Here is a 20762-nt window from a genome sequence, read left to right as displayed (position 1 = left end):
AAAGGAAGGATGGCAAGGAAGGGAGGAGTATAAGACACAGCTCTGTTCATCACCGCAGACTGACAGAGAAGAGAGAGAGCAGGCAGGGAAGGGGGCTCGGGAGCCCCTCACCACAGGGAGGGAGGGCGGGCAGGATCGGGGGCCGGTGCCCACGGTCGAGGTGCGGCTCCAACCCTGCGCTTTCCAGAGGGGGCCACAAACACCCGCTCCCCCCGGCCCCGGGCCAGAACAAACTGCGTCCCCACGCCACGCCACGCCTCGACCTTAGGGACCGCTCAGCCCCCAGCCCAGGAACGCCGCTCCCCCGGCGTCGGGGATTCAGGGGCTGTGGGCGCCATTTTTTTCTTTTTTTTTCAATGAACGCGCCCCTCCCCCCCGTCCCTCGCGTCCCGGCCCCGGTATATTTGCATAATAAGGGCTGTCGGTACCGGCATTGGCTGCTGGCGGGCTGGCCCGGCCGTGATGTCAGCGCTCGCCCGGTAATGCCCGCGTTGTGGCGGGTAGTTGGAGCCGGCAAAGGCAGCGTAGCAGCTGCGGGCGGACTGGCCGGTGACACCGGCTCCGCAAGCGGCCCGGCCCCACACTGAAACCCCAGGTCGAGAGCCGCCCGGCTCAGCTCTCCCCGCCGCCGCTTCGTGGTCGCCGGCTTCGCGGGCGCAGGACGGGGCGCTGCCGGCCGCCCCGAGCGGGACATGGGGGCGGGCGGACTGGCCGCCGCCTGCCTCGCCCTGAGCTTGGCCCTAGGGACGGCGGGGCGGCCGGAGAGCCCCGGCCTTTCGCGGCTGCAGAGGAGGAGCCTGGCAGTGGACTTCGTCGTGCCCTCGCTGTTTCGCACCTACGTGCGGGACCTGGTGCTGGGGCCGCCGGGGCGCTCCGCGGCGCGATGCCGCCTGCGGCTGGACTGCTCGCCCCTGATCCGCGCCGCCGGCGGGGGGCTGCCCCTGGCCGTATCGCCCGCACCCCGCGGCGGGCCCTCTACGGCCGGGCGGCGGCTGCGACGCGCCAAGCAGCTGGTGCTGGAGGTGGGCGAGGGCAGCCTGCGGGATGGCTGCGGCGGGGAGCCTCCACCGGGCTTCGGCGGGGCACAGTTAGAGTTCAACCTCACCGAGCTCTTCGCCTGGTGGCTCCGCGCCGGCGACGGGCGGCTAAGAGTGCGGTTGATGCCCGAACGCCGCGGCGCCCTCCCGGGCAGCGAGCGCGGACTCTCGGCGGCCATCCGCGCCGCCCGCCCCCGCCTCCTCTTCCACGTCTTCGCGGCAGGTGAGCCCTGCGCTGCATGCCGTGCGCTGCATGCCGTGCGCTGCATGCCGTGCGCTGCATGCCGTGCGTTGCATGCCGTGCGTTGCATGCCGTGCGCTGCATGCCGTGCGCCCACTCCAGCCGAGCCCCCGCTGCCTGCCTGAGGCGGGCGCGGAGTCCCGGCGGTGCAGTGCGCTCCCTCCACCGGACGCGCGTCGTGCCGCGCCGCAGCCCCGGTCGCTGCCAGTCTTGCGGGTGCGGCAAACTCAGGTCCTCCGAGCCGTCGCGGCTTCCTCTGACGGCTTGTCCTGAAGTGCTGTGCTTTACCGGTGCAAAATGCATCAAGGGGCTGTTGTGAGGTCAGGAGAACAATTTTCAAAGCGCTGGGGACTTTTACGAAATGCCGGGAGTTCGCTTGTGCCACACAGCTGCAAGGGACACCCAAAGGTTAAATTGTCATTAGTCTAAGGAGAGCATGATTAGATTCTTTGAAACTTAAAAATATAATTTGAAAAAGGTAACTTTTTCTCAAAGTGCTGCAAATGGTTCCAAGATGATGTGCAGGCAGATCTCGGGAAGCAGCAGAAAAATTTCCAAAGCTGGGGCTGAGCAACTAGTTTGTACATTAATGCTATCGGGTATTTGTATAAATATTGTTACACTTCTTTAAACATAAAATCTAAAGGCTGACAGAAAAGTCAGCGTTCCTCCCAAGTTTCATGTTCTAGGACTGAGTGAATTGCTACCCATTTTGAAACCACAGAGGATCTGTGGTGAACTGCCACAGTAAGACAAGAAGTTCTACATCTGAACAGGGTCATGTAGCACTGCTACTTCTGTGAAGAGAGAACCTGGCTTAAAATTTTAATACTGCACGGCAGCAGTTTTGATTTGTAGTTAGTTGTCAGCTATCTTAGATCAAGTCTCTATGGCCCAGTAATCATGAAAGATTTCCATGGTCTGTATGCATTGTACCTTTAACGAAAGCTCTGATTCTAATGCAAACTATGATTCAATCTCTCTCACTAGGAGAATATAATACCTGGAGGACCAAACAGTTTCTTACAGTGAGTTATTCTGGGTTGCTTTTATGAAGCTGAATAGAAAAGTCAATGGTGTGTCTCTGAGAAGCCACCTGCTTAATGGGCCACGGAGTATACTTAAGTAAATTCACAGGATGCAAGACAAGTCTGTGCTGAAAACAGAGCTGGGGCAACTGATTTTTGATGCTCAGCTGAAGAGCTGGGCTACCAGTTTGAATAACTACAAACTGAACCCATCATTCCCTGCTGGCTGAAACAAAAAAATCAAGACTGTCAGAGCAAGCTGGGTATGAGTCAATACACTTGCTCCTAAAGTGAGATACCTGGGCTGGCTCTTCCCATGTCATTTCTGACAGGGATAGTGCAGAAGTACTGTTTGCCACAAGGTGGCTGGGTGAGGCTAACACACTACCTTCTAGCAGGTGTTGCCTTAGTATATTGCAGTAAAAAAAAAAAAAAGTAATAAAAATTACAGCTACCAACCCTCCCGTTTTTTTGTTGTTGTTGTTGTTTTTTTGTTTTTTTGTTTTTTTTGTTTGGTTTGGTTTGTTTTTTTCTACTTAGGGAGATGGAAGGGTTGCATTTGTCTTCTTTGAGGATGAAGATTTTTGTTTGTTTTTAACCCCTGAAGGGTATACATGTGAACTAACCAAGTACTCTGTCTCACGCATATAATGCAGATAGAGTTTAACCCAAGTTAGTAAAACCCACAGGCTCTGGGTTTTGTCTGTTATCTCACTGTTGAGAAGAAATGCAGGTTTTTCCAGAGAAGAGTAGTTAGCAATGTCCCTGTTAAATCATGTTGGACACAAGGCTCTGCTGTTCTTGCTGCAAGAGTTGTGTGAAGTCAAGCATAAGGAATGCGGGAATAGGGGGAGCAGAAGGAATATGGGCTGCATTTACCTGTATCATTGTAATAACTTTTCCTAGCAGCTGTTCATAATCTCATGTAAAATCTGTAGCCTCTTCTTGAATTCTAGACCAAGGTTGCTAGCATGGGTAAGTTGTGTCATTACAAAATTGCATCTCTGCTATTTCAGAAACGACACCTTAGTGTAGTTCCACTGTTACATGAATTTGCACTGGATTAGTAGCAGGGGTTTGTTTCAAAACATTAAAACTCCGTTCTTTCTCCCTTGTGAAGTTATTGGGTATGTGAACCACATGTGTCACTGCCATTTTTAAATTTGTGCTGTGTACCCTTGCTGACAGCAGGGTGTGCTTACACAGTGATAGCAGCATTCAGGAGCCTGTAAGTGTGCAGATTCCAGCAGCTGTTAAAACCATTGCAGCTGATGTATAAGGGGGTTAACTAAATTCCATCCTAAAGCAACTGATCCTTTATTGGTTAAGCTAATTGGAAATGGATTTCAAACAACACAATCCTCCTATCAACAATATGAAGTTGCTTCACTTAGGTTGACATACTTAGCTTTTATTTGGTTTTTTTTTTTTTTTTTTCCTCTGCTGGTGATGCCCAGGAATGCAGTACTTCCCAGGAAAAAATGTAGTCCCCTTGCTAAATTATTTTTGTGAAATTATTCTCTGTGTGAATGGAGAATGAATTATATATTAGGATGCGGAAAAAAGAGGATGAATTCCTGAATTCCTTTTGACATTAAGGGTGACAACAGAGTCCTGTAAATAATGCTTTATTTTCTTTAGCTGTTACACTCCCTGATACTGGCTCAGAGATATTTAACTGGAGTGAACCTTTTCTCTTTTTAACAGCATGTTAGCACAAATCATAAAGCAATTTGTCTTAGTGTGTTGCTGAACAAGTAGTAAAGAATGTAATTACTGGACTGCTGTTGTTCAACAGACAAATGATAGAGTTCACAGGAATTTCTACAGGGCTCTTCTGCAAATACTCTTAATGCCAGATTTCTCTCACATATACATATACATCTTGCATCCTACAAGAAAAAACCTTCTGTTGAGAGAAGGTGTGGTCCTCACCCCATCTACCATTTCTGTGTCAGCTTGGCCTTTTCAAAACTGGATAAGAATTTTCCTCTTATGGAAATGCTTTCAGAATAAATATTGAAATATTGGCTTCTTCTCCTTCCCCTATGCTCTTCTAGGAAAAAAAAAAAAAAAAAAAAAAAAAGTGAAAAAACAGACAACATAAAATGTAGAGAAAGGGAGAGGTGAGCTTGCAGAGGATCACAGTGCTGCAGATCCTCCATATTTTAGGCAGACTTCCCAACTACCTGGTTGCTGTTGACTTTGCTCATTGGTTTTGACTGGATATTCCACTCTGCCTATAAGGAAACCTTTCCCAAAAGAGTTTAATCAAAACCAGTACATTTGCCTGGGAAACTGTACAGTGAGTGAACTTTCTGTCATAATAATACTGGGCTGTTTTTATTCTGTTCTTAGAGAACAGAAATCTCAGAATACATTGGTCTCTGTGGCAGTGTGCTGTCTGGACAGGTAATTGAGCTTTCTTGGGAAAAAAATCCCAAATTGTGTATATATAGACAATGTCAATTAAAGAATGGTCTTAACACAGACCACCCCTTGCGTGACTGATCTCTGCTGCTGGGCTAAAATTACTCACAGATAGGTAGGCTGAGCCACAAACGTTTCTAAATAGGTTTCTTGTGAGTTTACTCAGGAAGTTTAATAAGCTGAAATGACCGTAAAATAACTTCCCATGAGTACTAATTGCTGTTTCTATATGCAAAAGTGGGAAGTGTATATTAAAAAGGGGCATGCAGGGATGATATAGTCATTACTCCTTCTAAAGGTCAACGTACTTTCATTCATGAAATAGTTTTAACATTCCAATTATATATTTTTAAAAGCAATGCATAACTTTTCATCCTCTGGCTAGGTGAAATATTATTCTTGCACTATGGCCTTCATCTAAAATTTTGTTAACTTGCCACGTATATTCTCCCTGAAACTCTGCATTCACTACATATCAATGCTATTACCATGCTGAGGCAATTAGGCTTTATATCTTTAGGGTACTCCTATGTTGCACCTGAACTGATTTGCAGGAGGAACCCTTTGCCCTAAGATTGGAAAGAACTTCAGACTAGATGAAAATGTGGTTTTGAAAGCGGATGTTTTGTAAATGAAAATTAGAGCTCCAAGCTGAAATCTGACCGTAGCAGAGTCTGCAGAATTCTTTCTGCATATTTTAGAGGTACCACCATTTAACCAAGGTCTCTTCATGACTGTTACAAACTAGCTAGAAAGCTAACAGTTTTCTTCTGTTATTTTTTGTCTTTCTGCTTTTAAAGAACAAAATTTGGAGTTGTGCCATACTGAGGAGAAAATCTGGTAAAGATGCCATTCACTTCCCAGTTGCTCTCAGTTTTTCTCTTATCCTTGAGTGTGTACCACATCTGAGGTCTGATTTTGCTTTTCTGATAAATCAGTGGCAGAACTTAGTGAATGAAATGGAAGCACTGTGGCAGGGCTTCTGAAAGGTGTTCATTGTAGTGCAAGTGGTTGTGCTTTTTTCTGCTGGAGATTCGTGCTTTGCCTTGGGTATGAGGCCAACTTTGTCAGTCCAAAGCTTAAGGACTGACCTGAGTTGTGATTGAGTTTAGAGATGAACAACTGCAAGCTGAGGTTTCTTTTCTACCCTTGGGTTGCCATATGTGCCACTGTGCTGCATGCTGCTTATCAGCTACTAACTCACAACAAATTCTAAGTGTGCTTAGGATTATCTTTCCTTATCCTTCATGGCCCAAGTGTTATTTCTGCAGCACCTCCATCTAGACCTCCAGTCACTGGTGCTCTCCAGAAACGTGGATTTAATCAGTCCACAGTGCTTCTTCTTAAACTAAATTCCTCCTGAAAAGGAAACCAATTGCCTAGTCATGGGTTTGTTTGGCTTCATTGGCACAATGATCCTTGGTACTGCTGCTGTCCAGCCTGTTCCTTTCCAAGTCACTTTTCTACTCCATCAGCACCAAGAAAACTCATAGCAAATGACTCTTGACTGATGGTGTCTTGTTCACTATTTCCATGGTGACCACAAAAATTTAGGGCTTTGCAAATTTGTTGGAAGTTATTTGGCATATTGGCAAATTGGCATATTATGTTCAGTATTTCAGTGGCTCACAGAAAACATCCTGTGATCACTATTCCATGTGGTTTTGCTTGGACCAGAGCTCTGCAGTGTTGCCGATCCTCAGGGGGAGTCAGTATTACACACAATGTGCTTATGTCCTGGTTTTTTTTTGTTGAATAAACATTTAGGGCACATTTTAAAATTATGTTTTCTCTAGACTTGTTGTGCTTTTGTTTCTCCAGCCTTAAAAACAGAATACTTAAAGTAAGTAACTGCATTGAGAGACTTCAATGATTTATTACACAAATGTGGAGATGTATTTCAAAATTCAAAGGCAGTTTTGCAGTGTCTGATTGAGTTGTATCTTGAAGTAGTCTGGTAATTTGTCTCACTGCACACCCCACAGGAATATGATAGGCAGCAGAATCTCTTATTGGATTTGTGTATTAACAACAAAAAAGTAGGAAAAATGAAGGCAGCATTTATCACTTACAAAATTCCTAGATAAGGAAACCTCATCATCGTAAAGAAGGTATCACCTTTTCAATATACCAGTGCTAGCTTATTTGGGGTGATGGTTTTGGGAGTGTAAGTTGTGATTTTCCTTCTAATCAGGAGCAAATCCAGTGTTGTGCCTGGGTACTTCATGTCTGATATAATCCTACCAAGGCATCTGCTTGTGCTACCCAGAACTTGAGTACTGAGACTGGGAGGTCTGCTTGTTTGACAGAAGTGATTTACCTAACAGACAGCAGTTCAGGTTGCCTCCTTTCCAAATCCCCTTCTATCCACTGGGCCACAGCATCTGTTTCCTGAGAAGATGCTTCTGAGCTAAACAGGGCTGCTGAGACTGCAGTGCTGAGCTGAGAAAGGTCCCTTATGAAATGTGCCACATTTGTCTTGCTTCTCTGATTCAGAAAAGTTTGGTTGGAGAAAAATGTCATGGAGGCATAAATGCAGATTTGAGAAGTCTGACCTTTCTTTTCTCCTGAAAGATTTAAAAAAGCTTAAGGTGACAGGGTCGAATGGCTGGAGGTTATTTATGTGTTTAAATATTAAGGCAAGAAACATATTTTGAGACTTAAATCTAATTTAGATGAGTATTTTGATTCATGATTGAGGCAACTAAGTTGTCACTATCATCATGTCATGGTTGTCACTATCCTGCTTAGCATGGCTACTTGGAAATTCCATGTGACACCATCAATAGGACTTGGATATCTCTGCTTTCAGAATCTATGAACTATGTCAGCTCTAGTGAAGGAGAATCATCTTTACTTGTTAGTCATGTAGGGTCTATGACATGTGGTTGAAGTTATTCTAGCCCTATTCAGTACCAAGGGCTGTTGGCCTGCTGCAAGCAGGCTCCAGAGGGTTTCCTAACAACAGCCATTTTAAAGAAAATAGGAAACTATTGTACAAAGACATAATTAAGCATGGGAAAATGCATACTGGATGTGATCCTCATGATGTGGAAATTGCATATTGGTTAATATTTTTGCATGTATTTTTCCTTTTGCTTTGTAGCTTTGTAAAACTTCAGTGTTCAGCAAGAATCAGGTTCTGCTTTGACTTTTCAATTTAAGTATCTTGTAGTCTTGTGGCTGTCAGCAGTGACTGTAACACAGAGTGAGGAAGGGAGAAGTGCTTGGGTTTGGACTCGAGGGACTGTGTATTCACAACTTGGCCATTAATATGTTATGTGACTCAAAATACTTTTCATGGGAGAGACTTCCTCTACAAAGCAAGGCTGGTTTGACTGCTCCTGAACTCTGTTGGTAGAAGCTCTTTTTTTTTTTTTTTTTCTTTTTTTTCTTTTTTTTTCATTAACAGTGCTTTTATTTTCTAAGAACCGCAATAAAGACAAGATGATGCAGTCTGAACTCTCTGATTTGTAAGGGAAAAAGTCAAACAGCCTACCATATTTATTTACTACAATCTCTGCAGTGCTAATCATAGGACTGCTATTTCCTTCACTTCAGTGATCACAGCCTTCTGAAAATTAAACATTACACCAGTGTTTGATGCTACAAGGTACCAAGTTTCTGTTTTTTTGAAAAATTACGAGCCCTGCCTTTGACTGTTAAAACACCATCTGTCTTGAAGCCAAATGGTCAAAATGAGATGTGCAATTTGAATATTTTATAAGGCTTTGTCAAAGGTTACTTGCAGCCCTACAAATTGTGATGGAGAATGGGATTGGCTGTGGTTCCTCTGGCCAGGGTGTGTTTAGCAGCAGTTGCAGCTGGGCACTGTCTCAGTTTGCAGTGAGGAGCTGCAGGTGTTGGCTGCTGTTGGCTCCTGGGGACTGCTGAGTAAACCAAGCATTGGCTGTTCCTGGGAATCGAAAATGTCATGGAGAAAGCAGGAGAATGGGTATCTTTTATGGTTTCCAACTTAAGGTATCAGAAATTAATAGAGAATGTAGGGTTTGAGATTGTTTAAAACTTCAGTGTCCTGCCTCTCTTCTTAAATTTAAGCTGGCCAAGTGGAGAAACTAAGCAGCAACCTTTCATCTAGATGTTTCTAAACGTGAGGCTTATCCCCTTTATAACTTGTCTTTAGCAACTCCTCAATTTGCAAGTTTCAGAAGTCTTTCAGTGGTAGTCCAATGTCTACATCTAGATGGAAGAACTACCTTTCCTGCCCAAATAAAGAAATAAGCTGAATTTGTTTGAAAGTGGTCTTTCCCCTGCAGCAATACACTGTGAAGAAAGAGGTGCAGGCTCTTTCTGTAAACTTCTCCCCATTTTCTTACTGACAACCAACTCTCTCTGGTCTCATAACTTACATAACCTTGTGATTCACCAGATGGGAAAAGGGAGAGATGATGGCTTTGTGTAAGATGGCTGTCAGGTGAAGAGCAGAGTACACTTGGTAATCAGTGTGGAGCAAAAGAAGCTGCATACTGCAGTGGTGAGGGTGAGAGTACAGTAGGATGTGGCTGTGTGTGGATTCTTGCTCTATCTATTGATGTCTGTTAGGAAGAGGCAACACTGTTCTAAATACAAACTGACTGATGTGCATCCGTAGGCATATTAGAAGTTGTGTTTTGCCATATGTCATACTCTTTCTAGGATATATGTCATTGAAAATTTCTTTCTAGCTCAGTTTTGAAAGATCACATGGTTTTTCTGAATGCAGTTGCTGTAGTGGCTGTGACATGCAGCTGAATATCTGTGACTTCACATATTAGAAATCTGTGGTCATCCTTCAGAGCTCTGCAATTTGTAGGAGACCTCTAATTACAAGTTGCACGTTGTCACTGTCCTGCAGTTTCTGCTGACCTGTTAAATAATGGGCTGTCTCAGATTCATCAGAATGTCTGGGGTTTTTATTGCCTCTTTCATGTTCAGTTATCAACTACTTTAAGCCTTATCATCCATAACAACTCTAAGCATTATTATTTCTATTTTACAGAGAGATCATAGAAGCCAGGGGTGGAAAAAGCATTATTTGATTAGTTAGAGTGCAAGAGCTGAATACATTTTTCTCATATAAAATATACTAAATAGTGCTGCCTCTCTCCGCTTCAACCATAAGGCCAAGAAAGAACAACAAATTAGAGTGGAGAGGCTTAGTAACTCACTGGAAGTACTGCAGCAGTTACTGTCAAAACCACTTTCAAGTCTTCTCTGCTCCACATTCTGTTTACAACACTTATCTTTAAAATAAATCTGGTTTTGTCGCATTCCGCGCTTTTTAGGAAACTGTTTGCTTTTTGATTTGGGGAGCATCTGTGACCTTCTGAACTTTTTCCTATTTTCAGATATTGCCCAGTGGTCGTTCCATTTTTAAGGCAGCATGTGACAGCATTAGAGTGCATAATGCAATGGTTATTTCTGAGGGACATTTCATTATTGAAACTAACGAGAAAGGATTACTTTTCAGGGCTGGAGAGGAGGCCAGAATAGTTACTATAGGTTAATTATTCTTCTAAAAGACTCAGTTTAACTAACAACTCATTTGTCAGCTTTTTTTCTTATGTTGTACAAGAGCCTTATTGGAAGAGGATTTGAAATATAATTGCTACACTGACCTCATCTAGCTCTGAATTAGTAATCTCCTTTCATCAGCAGAAGGTTAATAAAATCTTTTAAGGAAAGGAAATATGTGCCTTATCTATGTGTAGACGATTCAGAATAGATCTCCCTGCAAGTATTTCCTACTGCCCTCTACATGGTTTCCTTGGCATACTTTTTACATTTAAAAAATGCCATGTTCCATAAAGCTTTCAAATGTAATGGTTGCTTTGCAAAACAGGCACATTACAGAAACAAAGAGTGAAGCTGGTCAGAGGTGGCTTGAGAACTGACACTTAAGTAAGAATCTGTCTTCCTTTGTTTTTAAAGAACTAGAGACTGTCACCAACTGTGAAAATCTCTCCTCACTTGACAGAGCACTGAGGTGTCCATGTAATTATTAGTACTTGCTGAGTAACCAAGGAAAGGAGATGATGCTTGTTTTCCATAGGAGCAAAATTCCTGCTGGGAAGCACTATGGCATTTGGGCTGAAGGACACACACTGGTCTCCTTTGCTCCTTCCCAGCTCTCATGTTGTTACTTTCTTCCTCCTGGCAGTGATGATTAATGGCTTCTCACTGTTGCAATACTGTGCTATGAAATGGGAAAGGGAGAGCTGGGTTAGTCATGAGAGTTTGGAAAGTCCAATAAAATATTTGTGGACAGGGAGGATATCAAGCTTTATTAGCTATAAATGCTAGGGCTATTCTACATGGTCTGTTAGCCAATTGCCTGATGCTTTCTGTCAGGGTACCTGCTTTGCAGATCTGATGTTCTTGTATTAATGTGAGTGTTGTGAAGGCAAATGTTAATATTTGAAGATGATGCTGTGAGCAACAAAGGCTCAGATGGACATTGGTAGGTTGCAGCTTAGGAAAGACCTTCAGTGCTGAGGTGATTTTCCTACCTAGTGCACGTTACAATGTAAGTGTGACACAGTGCATTTACTAGTCCTGAGTTCAAGAAAAGGGCTACATACTTCATCTGGACAGTGATATGAAGTTCAAAGATAAAACATCCCCTGAACAATCACTCTTGCCACAGGCCTCTGCTTAGGCCAGTTTATAGGGTTTTGTATAATATCTGAAGGGCTGAGTCCCTTTTGTGGGGTTTTAAATCACACAAAAACTTATAAAAACCCCAATGTTTCTTCTCTGCCATGCCAGCCTGCTGTTCTTTGACTTCTGAAACAAAGCAGCATTAACTTTTAATTCAATAACCTTTTATTTATAATAATTATGACTGATACTAAGTCTTCAGCAATCAGTCTGTATATACAGAATCTATTGGGGTTTATTGCCAGTGTAGCCTATCTTTTTACATCAGTTATAAAGCCGTACCAATTATACCAATAAAAGGGAAAATTAAGTATCAATGAGTTATTTGTCTCTGCTTCTCTGCAGGGTGTTGATATGCTTGCCATTTAATATTGCTAGCACAGTGGGACTTTGCTGGTGGAGGGTTTGTTTACAGGGTATGTATGTGCAATTGTAGAGCTGTGGTGAATCAATAAATGAATGAATGAATGGGTGAATGAATGAGCTACAGCAATCCTGGGCTGGGAGAAGGAATCCATTAGTGGATACACCATGTATACCAATTGATCATTCTTTCTTTAGTAGTAAGTGTGTGAATTCAAAGATTTCAGGGACACTATTTAGAGATGAGCCCTGCAATTCCTCCAAGGCTTGTCACAATAAGGAAAGTTCTTGACTGTATGAAGCTTCTTTAGTCAGTCGATATTAGTGAATTCTTTTCAGAAGTTTTCCAGTTTCCTTGATCTCATCAATTCTTAGTTGTAAGTATATGTCGTGACTGTTTATGGAAGTAGTCCCTGAACCAAACCAAAGACCAGGTTAAACAGAAGAAACCTTTGGTAGTTTCAAAGTCATGAAGTTCTGTGCGTAGTGTTCTAATACAAATTATGAGAAAGGAAACTCACCTTAGTTTCCATAAAGGTTTGACATAGGAAATTCTCCTGTGTTGGCACTGAAGAAGTCAGCTGAAAGATCCAGGACTGTGTCCTTGCTTAGCTGAACTGTTTGATGTTCATGCATCATTAGTTGTAACTGTACTATATAGTCACCTATTTTTTCCTTCTTCCTCTTCATAACCTTCTGTATAAGGAAATTTACCTCCCTGCTAAGTTCAAATAGGATCCTATCTGCTTGTGTCCTTTTTGCCTTTTTGATGAGAAAGTTGAAGGGAATTCTTAAGTGCTCTGGGAGCTACATGGAGGCCTTACTTTGACATCTCTAAATATGTGAGTAATGAGGTGCTTAGAACTGATTTTATGTGTGATGGATGCTCTACAAGAAGGAATCACAAATTGTGAGCAGCAGAGCTTGGAGACAAGGGCTTCTCAAAAAGATTAATGGGAAGGGAGACCTTTAATTTAATGAAAGACACAGTTCAGGCTTGAAAACAGACAATGACACACTAGACTGAGTTCTGAGGAGTTGGACAGTTGTGTTTTGTCTGCAGGCACTGATGCCATGAATTCACAGAGCTCCTTCCTAGGTAGGAAACAAAGAACAGCTGGGAGACAAAGGCACTGTAATTCTTAGCTCACTCACAAGGAAGTACACTGGTACACCGAGGGACTGGATTGTCTAAGCATTATCTGTCAAGCTGGTGATAGGGACATTGAAGCAAATTTAGAAATTTCTTTTTGTTTTAAGAAATGCAGGTTGATGAGAAAAACAGGAAGAGATTGCAATAGAACATAGCTGGGTCTGAGCATTGTAGCCTGTATGTTACAGCTAAAGTACAGTTTTTTAAAGCATTTTACTGAGCACTTGATGGTTAAGGCTGAAGTCAGTGAGATCTTCCTTGGGTCTCATCTAGCCAGATTTTCTTATGCAAGTGAAATGTACTTAACACCCCCCCACCCCAAACAACGTATGTCCCCTTTCAGTCAGATAACTAATAAAAGCATAAAAGTGTATTTTAATACCAGTAGAAATATCAAGTTTAAAAGACAAAAAAATAGCCCTGTATTTTTATTGAACATAGTAATACAAAAACACTGCAGCAGTTGAAAGTATAGCTCGTCTTTCCTTTCCAGCTCACTCTTAAGTTGTAAGTTGTTATTAACTCTAAATATCATGACTAAGAGGGTAGGCACAGAGCAGAATTAGCAAGATGTTAGTGGAGCTGGCCATAGGATCATTGTTATGACTGCAACTGTAATACTCTGTCTCTGACAAGAATAATAGTGTGTGCAAATGAAGCCAGCAAACATTTAAAATACGTCTAAATATAGAGAACAGAATTACGTATAACAACTGGACCAGTAATCAAATGCAGAAGGCCTTATCTGTAAGTACAGTGGCTTGAAAGATGGCAATGCTGATAGATAAACACTAAGAGGACTATGAAGCTAAGAATAAATAGAGCAATATCCTCTAAATAGTGAAGTCTGGAGCATACAACCCTGGAAAGACATTCAGGGCTTATTGCTTGAGAAAGAGCCCTAAAGCTGTCAAGCAGATGTGCAGCTGGTAAGTAGATGACTCACTGGGATGTTGACTGAAATGGCAGAAGTAAATCAAAGGGGATTGCATAAGTGTAACTGAAGGCAATGTATTTCTTTGCTTTGAAGTATAGTGTCCTGTGGAGAAAGCAGTGCCTGTCATCCCATAAGAATGATCAAACTGAGTGGAGCCAAGTCCCAGATTTAGGCTTTAGCATAGGCAGGGGTTTGGGTTTTTTTTTTTAAATGTATAGTCATGATTTTCAGCGGCTTTGGGGTCAAGTTTGATGGGACGCATAAGGGTCTGATCCCAAGCTTACTGAAACCTATGGCATCTTCACATTGGTCAAGAATTTTCTCTCCTGCTCTTTTCTATCAGACCATCTTTTGTGAGTGCCCAGGGAGGCAGCACACCTCATTTCTTGTGTCAGAAGAAATAGAACTTCTTTTTAATCTGTCATTTTTTGTTAGCACTTGGTCTAGAAGGCAAGCAAGAGAAGATGCTAGTGCTAAGTTTAGTGACCAAACCAGTATTCTCTGTCCTGTCCTTATACAGGTCAAATGAGCATGTGAGATGCTGAGAACCCTTGTTCTTGAATTGCTATTGTTTTGTGGAAGGGACTTCTGGTGAAAAGCACTCCACTGTAGCATGGGCTGTTAGTCATTGAAAACCTCTTGCTGTAGCCAACTCATAGACCTTTGGAATCCTATGAGTTTTTAGTTGAATGAACACAAGGGAAGCACCAGCCCAATAAGAGGAATGAAGGAGTAAGAGCATCCTAGTGCAAGCAGAGGGAAAAAAATCAGCTCTCCAGAGTCCAGTGACAGGAGGAAAGCATTTCTCAGGCTTATCAGAGTATGGTTAATGAAATAGAAAGTTCTGATAGTCACCTCTTAGAAACTTTATATCCACTGTTTATTAAGCATTGCATCTCTGAAGATCTAACTTCAAGACTTTTTTTTACCTTTACTTGAAATTAAATTATCTTTGATTTACCCCAAGGTACTGTACAGTACAAACAGATCACATGGGTGTCCTTATTGAGGCTTAGCAGCCATCCCTTTTTCTACCTTGCCTGTGCTACTGTGGTTCTTGCCTTCATGATAAGGCCCAGGCCTTATCATTAAAATTAAAAATTAAATTAAAAATTAAAAACGTCAACCAATTTGCCCATTCTGCCCCATGACAAAGTTCACAGTATATGATACTAACATTATTTCAAGTACACTTTTGTGACATAAAAATGTGAAAATAAGTTGTTTTTGAAAATACTTTAAAAGTGATAAAGGGGGAAGTGAGGCAATATTCTTTCTGAAAAGGAAAAATCAACTAACTTGAGATATCCATCTGCATGGAGAACACCACTTTTTATTTAAGAAGGGACAGAAAATGCTTTGTTCCTGCCTCTAAAATCTATTCCAGAATATCTGTGATAGTCAAACCCATATACAAAGATAAAGAGATGAAGTATGATCTTGTCTCTTATCATGTCTTTTATCATCACTCTTATCCCTTTCCCCAGAAGCACTTGGGGATGATGGACTGCAGTCCAGATTAAAATGCTGAAGAAAAGGAAAAAATAATATGAAGGTCAACTAGATTTTATTAAAGTCATATCAGCAGAATTGTCAGAAGGAAGAGTGGGCAAAGTACTGAAAACATAATGAAAACTCTTATCTAAACTAGTTTACAACTAACATAGCAGTGCCTTTTAATCTGTGTTAGTTTAAGATAGAATAATTCAGAAATATTTTGTCGTAGTCTCTAAACTGATCCATCAATTGTTCCTTTGGGGTTACATCCTGGGAAACATCTGTTTTATTCACAGTTTTGATTTCATGGCAAGATCAAAACTTTTCTCTCATGGGTGCACTGTGAGCCATCTTAGTATAAACTTGTATCCTGCCTCAGGATTTTATGATGGTGCTCTAAGCAGAAAAAGCTTTGTATGGTCATTTTTGAGCTGCTCCAGTCACATCCTTAGCCTAGCAATAAAGCCTGGCTTTCAAGGTAATTTTAAGAACGTGGTTCTCATGTCTAGAACTTCATCACTGACCTCTCAGCCCTTGGGTCACTGCTTCATTAAACCCTGTCTTCTGATCCTCATGGACAATCCCATTATCTTGGAACAGTTGTTGTGTCTCTTGGGGACAGAGTGGGAAGGGTGGGAAGCAGTTCTGTTTCATCTGGGTAAAACGCAGGTATCTCTTGCCTCTCTGCAGCACCTATTTTTGGTACAGATTGCTGGAGTTACACACAGGGAGTTTCAGATGTTCCTTTGAGTGCATGCCCAAGGGGAGGGAGGGTGCTTGACTTTTGGAGCTATGGCTTCAGGAAGGCTCAGTTTTGAAAATCACCTCTGTTAAAGTTCGCAAGTAAAAATCACTTTTTTATGGTCTCTTGGATCAGAGCCAAAGCTGAAGCTGCCTAGGGACAGCTTCAGCTCTAGTAATATGAATCTCAACTCACATGCAGAGAGCAGTTGGGTTTTATTTTCCAGGCAAATACATTAGCTTGTTTGTCTGTTTTCAACAGAATTTTGTCTGTTACAGCCATTTTTTTTTCCTGTCTGAGCAAACTAAATGCCATGTTATGATTCTGTACTACAGCAAGCAGGAATCCCTTCCCAAAATGGTCCTTTCCACTGAGGCTGGTTGTGGTGGAAGTTTTATCTTGCTGAGGCTGACAGTGTCATGAGTTGGTCCTAAGCAGATCTGCCTTGATGAGACCTCCTCCACAATTTCCTTCCTACGTTCTAGTTTTTATGTTACATTTATGAACAAGTAGCTCTTCCCTCCGAGGCACAATATAAAAGCAGTGTGTTGTGGTTCCTCCAAGTAGCACTAAATCTGTGACAAACCTAAGGGAGGTTCCACAGCAAGATGATAAATTACTAGCTTGTGAACTTTTTTTGCTAGCTAAATGGAAAATGAGGCATTTAGCCTTTAAAGTGGAGAGAGATAAAGGCAGTTTCAGTGTTTCACATTTATTCATGATCATCTATAAAATGAAGAGTTTTTAAAAAGCCACCCTCTTGATAGGGAAGAACAACATGTTTAGCCAGTATTCATGCTTATTCTTATGCTACTCAGTAACTGAAGATATTTACTAATATATAAATAACTAAGTTTTCAACTGCTAACTATTTTAATTGAAACGCAGTTCAGACCACTTATAATTTGAGCTGTTGATGCAGTCAAAACAAGCAAAACTGACACCCAAGAAAATGACAAATTGCTAGAGTTGAGAGTAGTGCGAAGTAAAGGTTTATAGCAGCCCCACAGTCTTTCACAATCCTAATTTTTCAGTAAAATGACATCAGCAAACCTTGCTATCTTGCTGAAGTGATGGGGAATAGAAGAAAATTTGGCTTTCTCCTCTGAAGGTGTTATGCTGAATAGGTTGTGCTTTCATCTGTGCCATGGGGAGCAAATATTGCAGGGAAGTTAAGTGTCAGGGTTTGAGCCTGGCCAACAACAAAGGGCCACAGAGCTGCTCACTCCTCCTCTCCCATTACAGGATGGTGAAAAGGAAATCTGCCCAAAACTTCCTGAGACAAGACAAAGACCAGGAGGGACTCGCACACCAATTGCAGTCAGGGGCAAAACAGACCCAACTTGGGGAAAAATCAGTTTAATTTATCATAAATCAAACTAAAACAGGACAAGAAGAAAATACAAAACAGAGCTTAAATGCTTTCTCTCCACCCCTCACTTCTTCCCAGGCCCAAATTACTTTGTTCTTGATATCTCTACCTCCTTCCCAGCAGTGGCACGGGGGGAACAGGGTTTATGGTTTGGATGTCCTTCCTCTTCAGGGAGAAGGATTCCTCACAGTCTTCATCTACTTCATCGTGGGGTCCTCCCATGGGAAATAATCCTTCACAAACCCATCCAATGTGAGTCCCTCTCACAAGGCACAGCTCCTCAGGAGCAAATCACCCCAGAGTGGGCAGCCCACAGAGCCACGGAATACTTCGGGAACAGTCCCCTTCATGGCTGCAGGTCCGCAATACCTGCTCCGTGATCTTTTACAGCCAGCAGGTCCACAATACCTGCTCTGTCGTGATCTTTCAGTATCTGCTCCACTGTGCTCCTCCCTGCACTTCAGGAGGACAGCCTGCCAGCTCACCATGGGATGTAGGGAAAAACCTCTGTTCAGGTGCCTTCTCCCTCCCCTTCCTTACCGGCCTTAGTCTCACTGCTATGGCACTGCTCTCCTCAGGTGTTGCTCTCTCTTCGGGTGTTGCACGCTCAGCATTTTGCTCTCCCCTCCGCCCTGCCATTAATCACCGGGTGTTTCCCCTTCTTGAATATGTTAATGGAGGAGGCGCACATCTTTTGTGTTCCTGATGGCCTGAGGTGGGGCTGGGAGTTTTGGAAGGGAGAACTTTCTAAAGCCAGTTTACATGAGCCACTTATGAGGCCCCTTCCCTGCTACCAGAAACCCGCACCGCATCAACCCAGAACAACAAGAAATTCTGACTTCCTGTTTTCTGTAACTTATAACGCTTCACGTAGTTCACTTTGTTGTTTTCCTCCCTCTTTTGGGGGTTTGATTTACATGGTAGTGCTGATAAAGGCATGTCACTACCCCAGTTAAAACTAGAAGTGAGGCACGGCCTGGTGCATCTGCCAGGACAGAGCTTGGTGATAAGTGACAATGAGTGGCATTGCCAGCAGTGCTGCCATAGGCCTGTGCTTCCCCAGGTCACTGAAGCTCTGGTGCCCAAACTGGAGCTGGATGTCTGTAATAAAACATCAGGTGAGTGGGATCTGAAGATCATGGCTTTCCTCTCTGCCTGGATCAAATAAGTTCTTATGTGCAAAACTATATACCATTACAGTTTGTCTTAGGAGCTGCAGGTCAGTTTCCTCGCACAACAAAAGCTATAATGAGTTTTGCTTACAATTCCTACACTGTTTCAGAATACCTTCCAACCTCAATCATTCAGTGATCTCTGACAGCAGGCATCATCAATTTGTCCAGGCTTTGCTGCAATGTGTTACCCTGTGACACATGTTCTTAACACTGTGTTTTTGTGAACGCCAGCAATCTCTGCTTGTAATACTGTGCTTAGATTTATGGTACTCTGCATATGTGATTGCTCACCGTGCACCTCAGCAGAATAAACCAGTGTCTCTCACCAGGATGGTAATGGTTTTTTGACGAGATCATTCGATGCATTGGTTCCCTAACTGCTTTGAGGCACAGCTTGGGTATCTGGCTGTTACTCCTCTTTGATGGACTCACAGAGGCAGCGTGTCAGCCCGTTGACTTGTGGCCACTCTGTTAGCAGGCCAGTGAACCTACTGCTGCTATTTGTATGATAATATAACAGAGTTGAGAACTGAGTGATAAAATGCAGGTCACTTGGTAGATGAAGCAGTCAGTGAGAGAGCACAAGGTGACAAGGAGAATCCAGATTAGCAAATTGGGGCATTGCAGCTCTGTGCTCCAATTGCAGCCCTCCAGATGTTCCTGTGATGTGCGAGAGAAACCAAGCGGTCTCTAGATATGACCATATTTCAGTGTTTAGCTTTCCAAACACTCTTCTGTGGTCTGTAGAGAAGAGAGAATTTAAGGACCTAATCCATTTCATCTTCTGTGCTGTCAAATAAACTCTGTCATTCTGAAAAAAACATTTCCTGGGTATATTTTTTTGAGATTTCTTTTCGCGTTAAGATCAGCACAAAACTCTTTTTGGGAAGCTTGATTAAAAATGCAGTTCCTCTCAGGAAAGAAAAGAAAACAACATTTTCAGCATCAAAAGAGATCACAAAATTATAATTAAAAAATGAAATTAATTTTGAAGGTTATATATTGTAGGTAAGTATGTAAAAGTGACCTTGGGGCTTTCTGCTGCTTGTAAAGTAGTTTGCGTTTTTTTTAAGTAGATGTCTGCTAAGAGTATGAGTGACAAAGCCTCTTGGAGACAAGAAGTGCTCTGTATTAATATTAGCTTCAAGAAATCGATCAAGATAGCTAATTTCTTAATTCAATTTATTCTTGTCTGTGTATTTGAAAAAAACAACCAAAACCACAAAAAAAAAAAAAAATTAGAAAATTATGTGACTCCAAAGGACATAGAGATAATGTTGGCGATCTGGCAATTTGTTATATAAACAAAAGTTAATTTTAGAAACTTGCATGTGAAGTTAGTAATCCTGTCATTCTCACTGTCTTGTAACTCAGATAAATATATTTCTGCTAGCTGAAATTCTGCCTGCATAAGCTTTTTTCATTCAGCATGTTAGAATCATTCTGGCAATATATGATTGCGAATTTAACCTCATTTCTGTTTGTTCTAATTATAAGCTATATTGTATTTTTACTTTGGGAGGAACACAAAATCTCTATTCCATATGTTATGGTTTTATATGTCTCCCAGATGACTGTTCTGGATGCATCTGGAGTATTGTTTTAAATAAAATATTCTTTCACTCCCCTTTTCTTACATCTCCTTTTCTTTATCAATTGAATAAGGCTCTGTTTATAGCTCTAACAAATTCCTAGGAGTATTTCCAGATCACTGGTGAGTGTATGCACCAGACTGAAAAACAGTATTCAAGAAGCTGGTGGATATATTTCACTGCCTGGCATGTTTGTAAAATGTTCACATTGTCTATTCACTCTTTTCAGTGTGTGATTGTATAGCACAGAATATAATTTCCAAAAGCTCTGATGCACTTCAGGTTCTTCAATCCTGGACATCTTTTGCAGAGCTGTAACACAGATGATGGTATGACCAGCTCCTGCCTCTGCACATTCTTGATTTTCTAGGACTGTTTTTTAGGAGCAACTAGGAATTGAATCACTCTCAGTTCATGCAGTCTTCTGCTGAGACTGCTGTGCAGAGTGTAAGCTGTGTTGGTGGTGATCTTGGGGGACAAACTTTATTTATTTATTATACTTTTCATTCAAGCTGGTGTTAAATACCAAGTACAC

The 20762-nt window shown here is 42.2% G+C and overlaps 1 protein-coding gene across 1 annotated transcript in view; it reads left to right on the top strand.

The window, feature by feature from the left end:
* The first annotated feature begins 452 nt into the window (after positions 1-452).
* Positions 453-20762, top strand: part of ALK (ALK receptor tyrosine kinase) — a 319245-nt gene continuing 298935 nt past the window's right edge. The window contains exon 1 of the mRNA XM_071739847.1: positions 453-1260. Coding sequence (XP_071595948.1) covers positions 693-1260 — 568 coding nt within the window. The 5' untranslated portion in view covers positions 453-692. The remainder of the gene's footprint in view (positions 1261-20762) is intronic.

Source organism: Heliangelus exortis, chromosome 3 (genome assembly GCF_036169615.1).
Source record: "Heliangelus exortis chromosome 3, bHelExo1.hap1, whole genome shotgun sequence".
Classification (NCBI taxonomy): Eukaryota; Metazoa; Chordata; class Aves; order Apodiformes; family Trochilidae; genus Heliangelus; species Heliangelus exortis.
The sequence above is the reverse complement of the archived record's forward strand: the minus strand, read 5'-3'. Positions and strand labels throughout refer to the sequence as shown.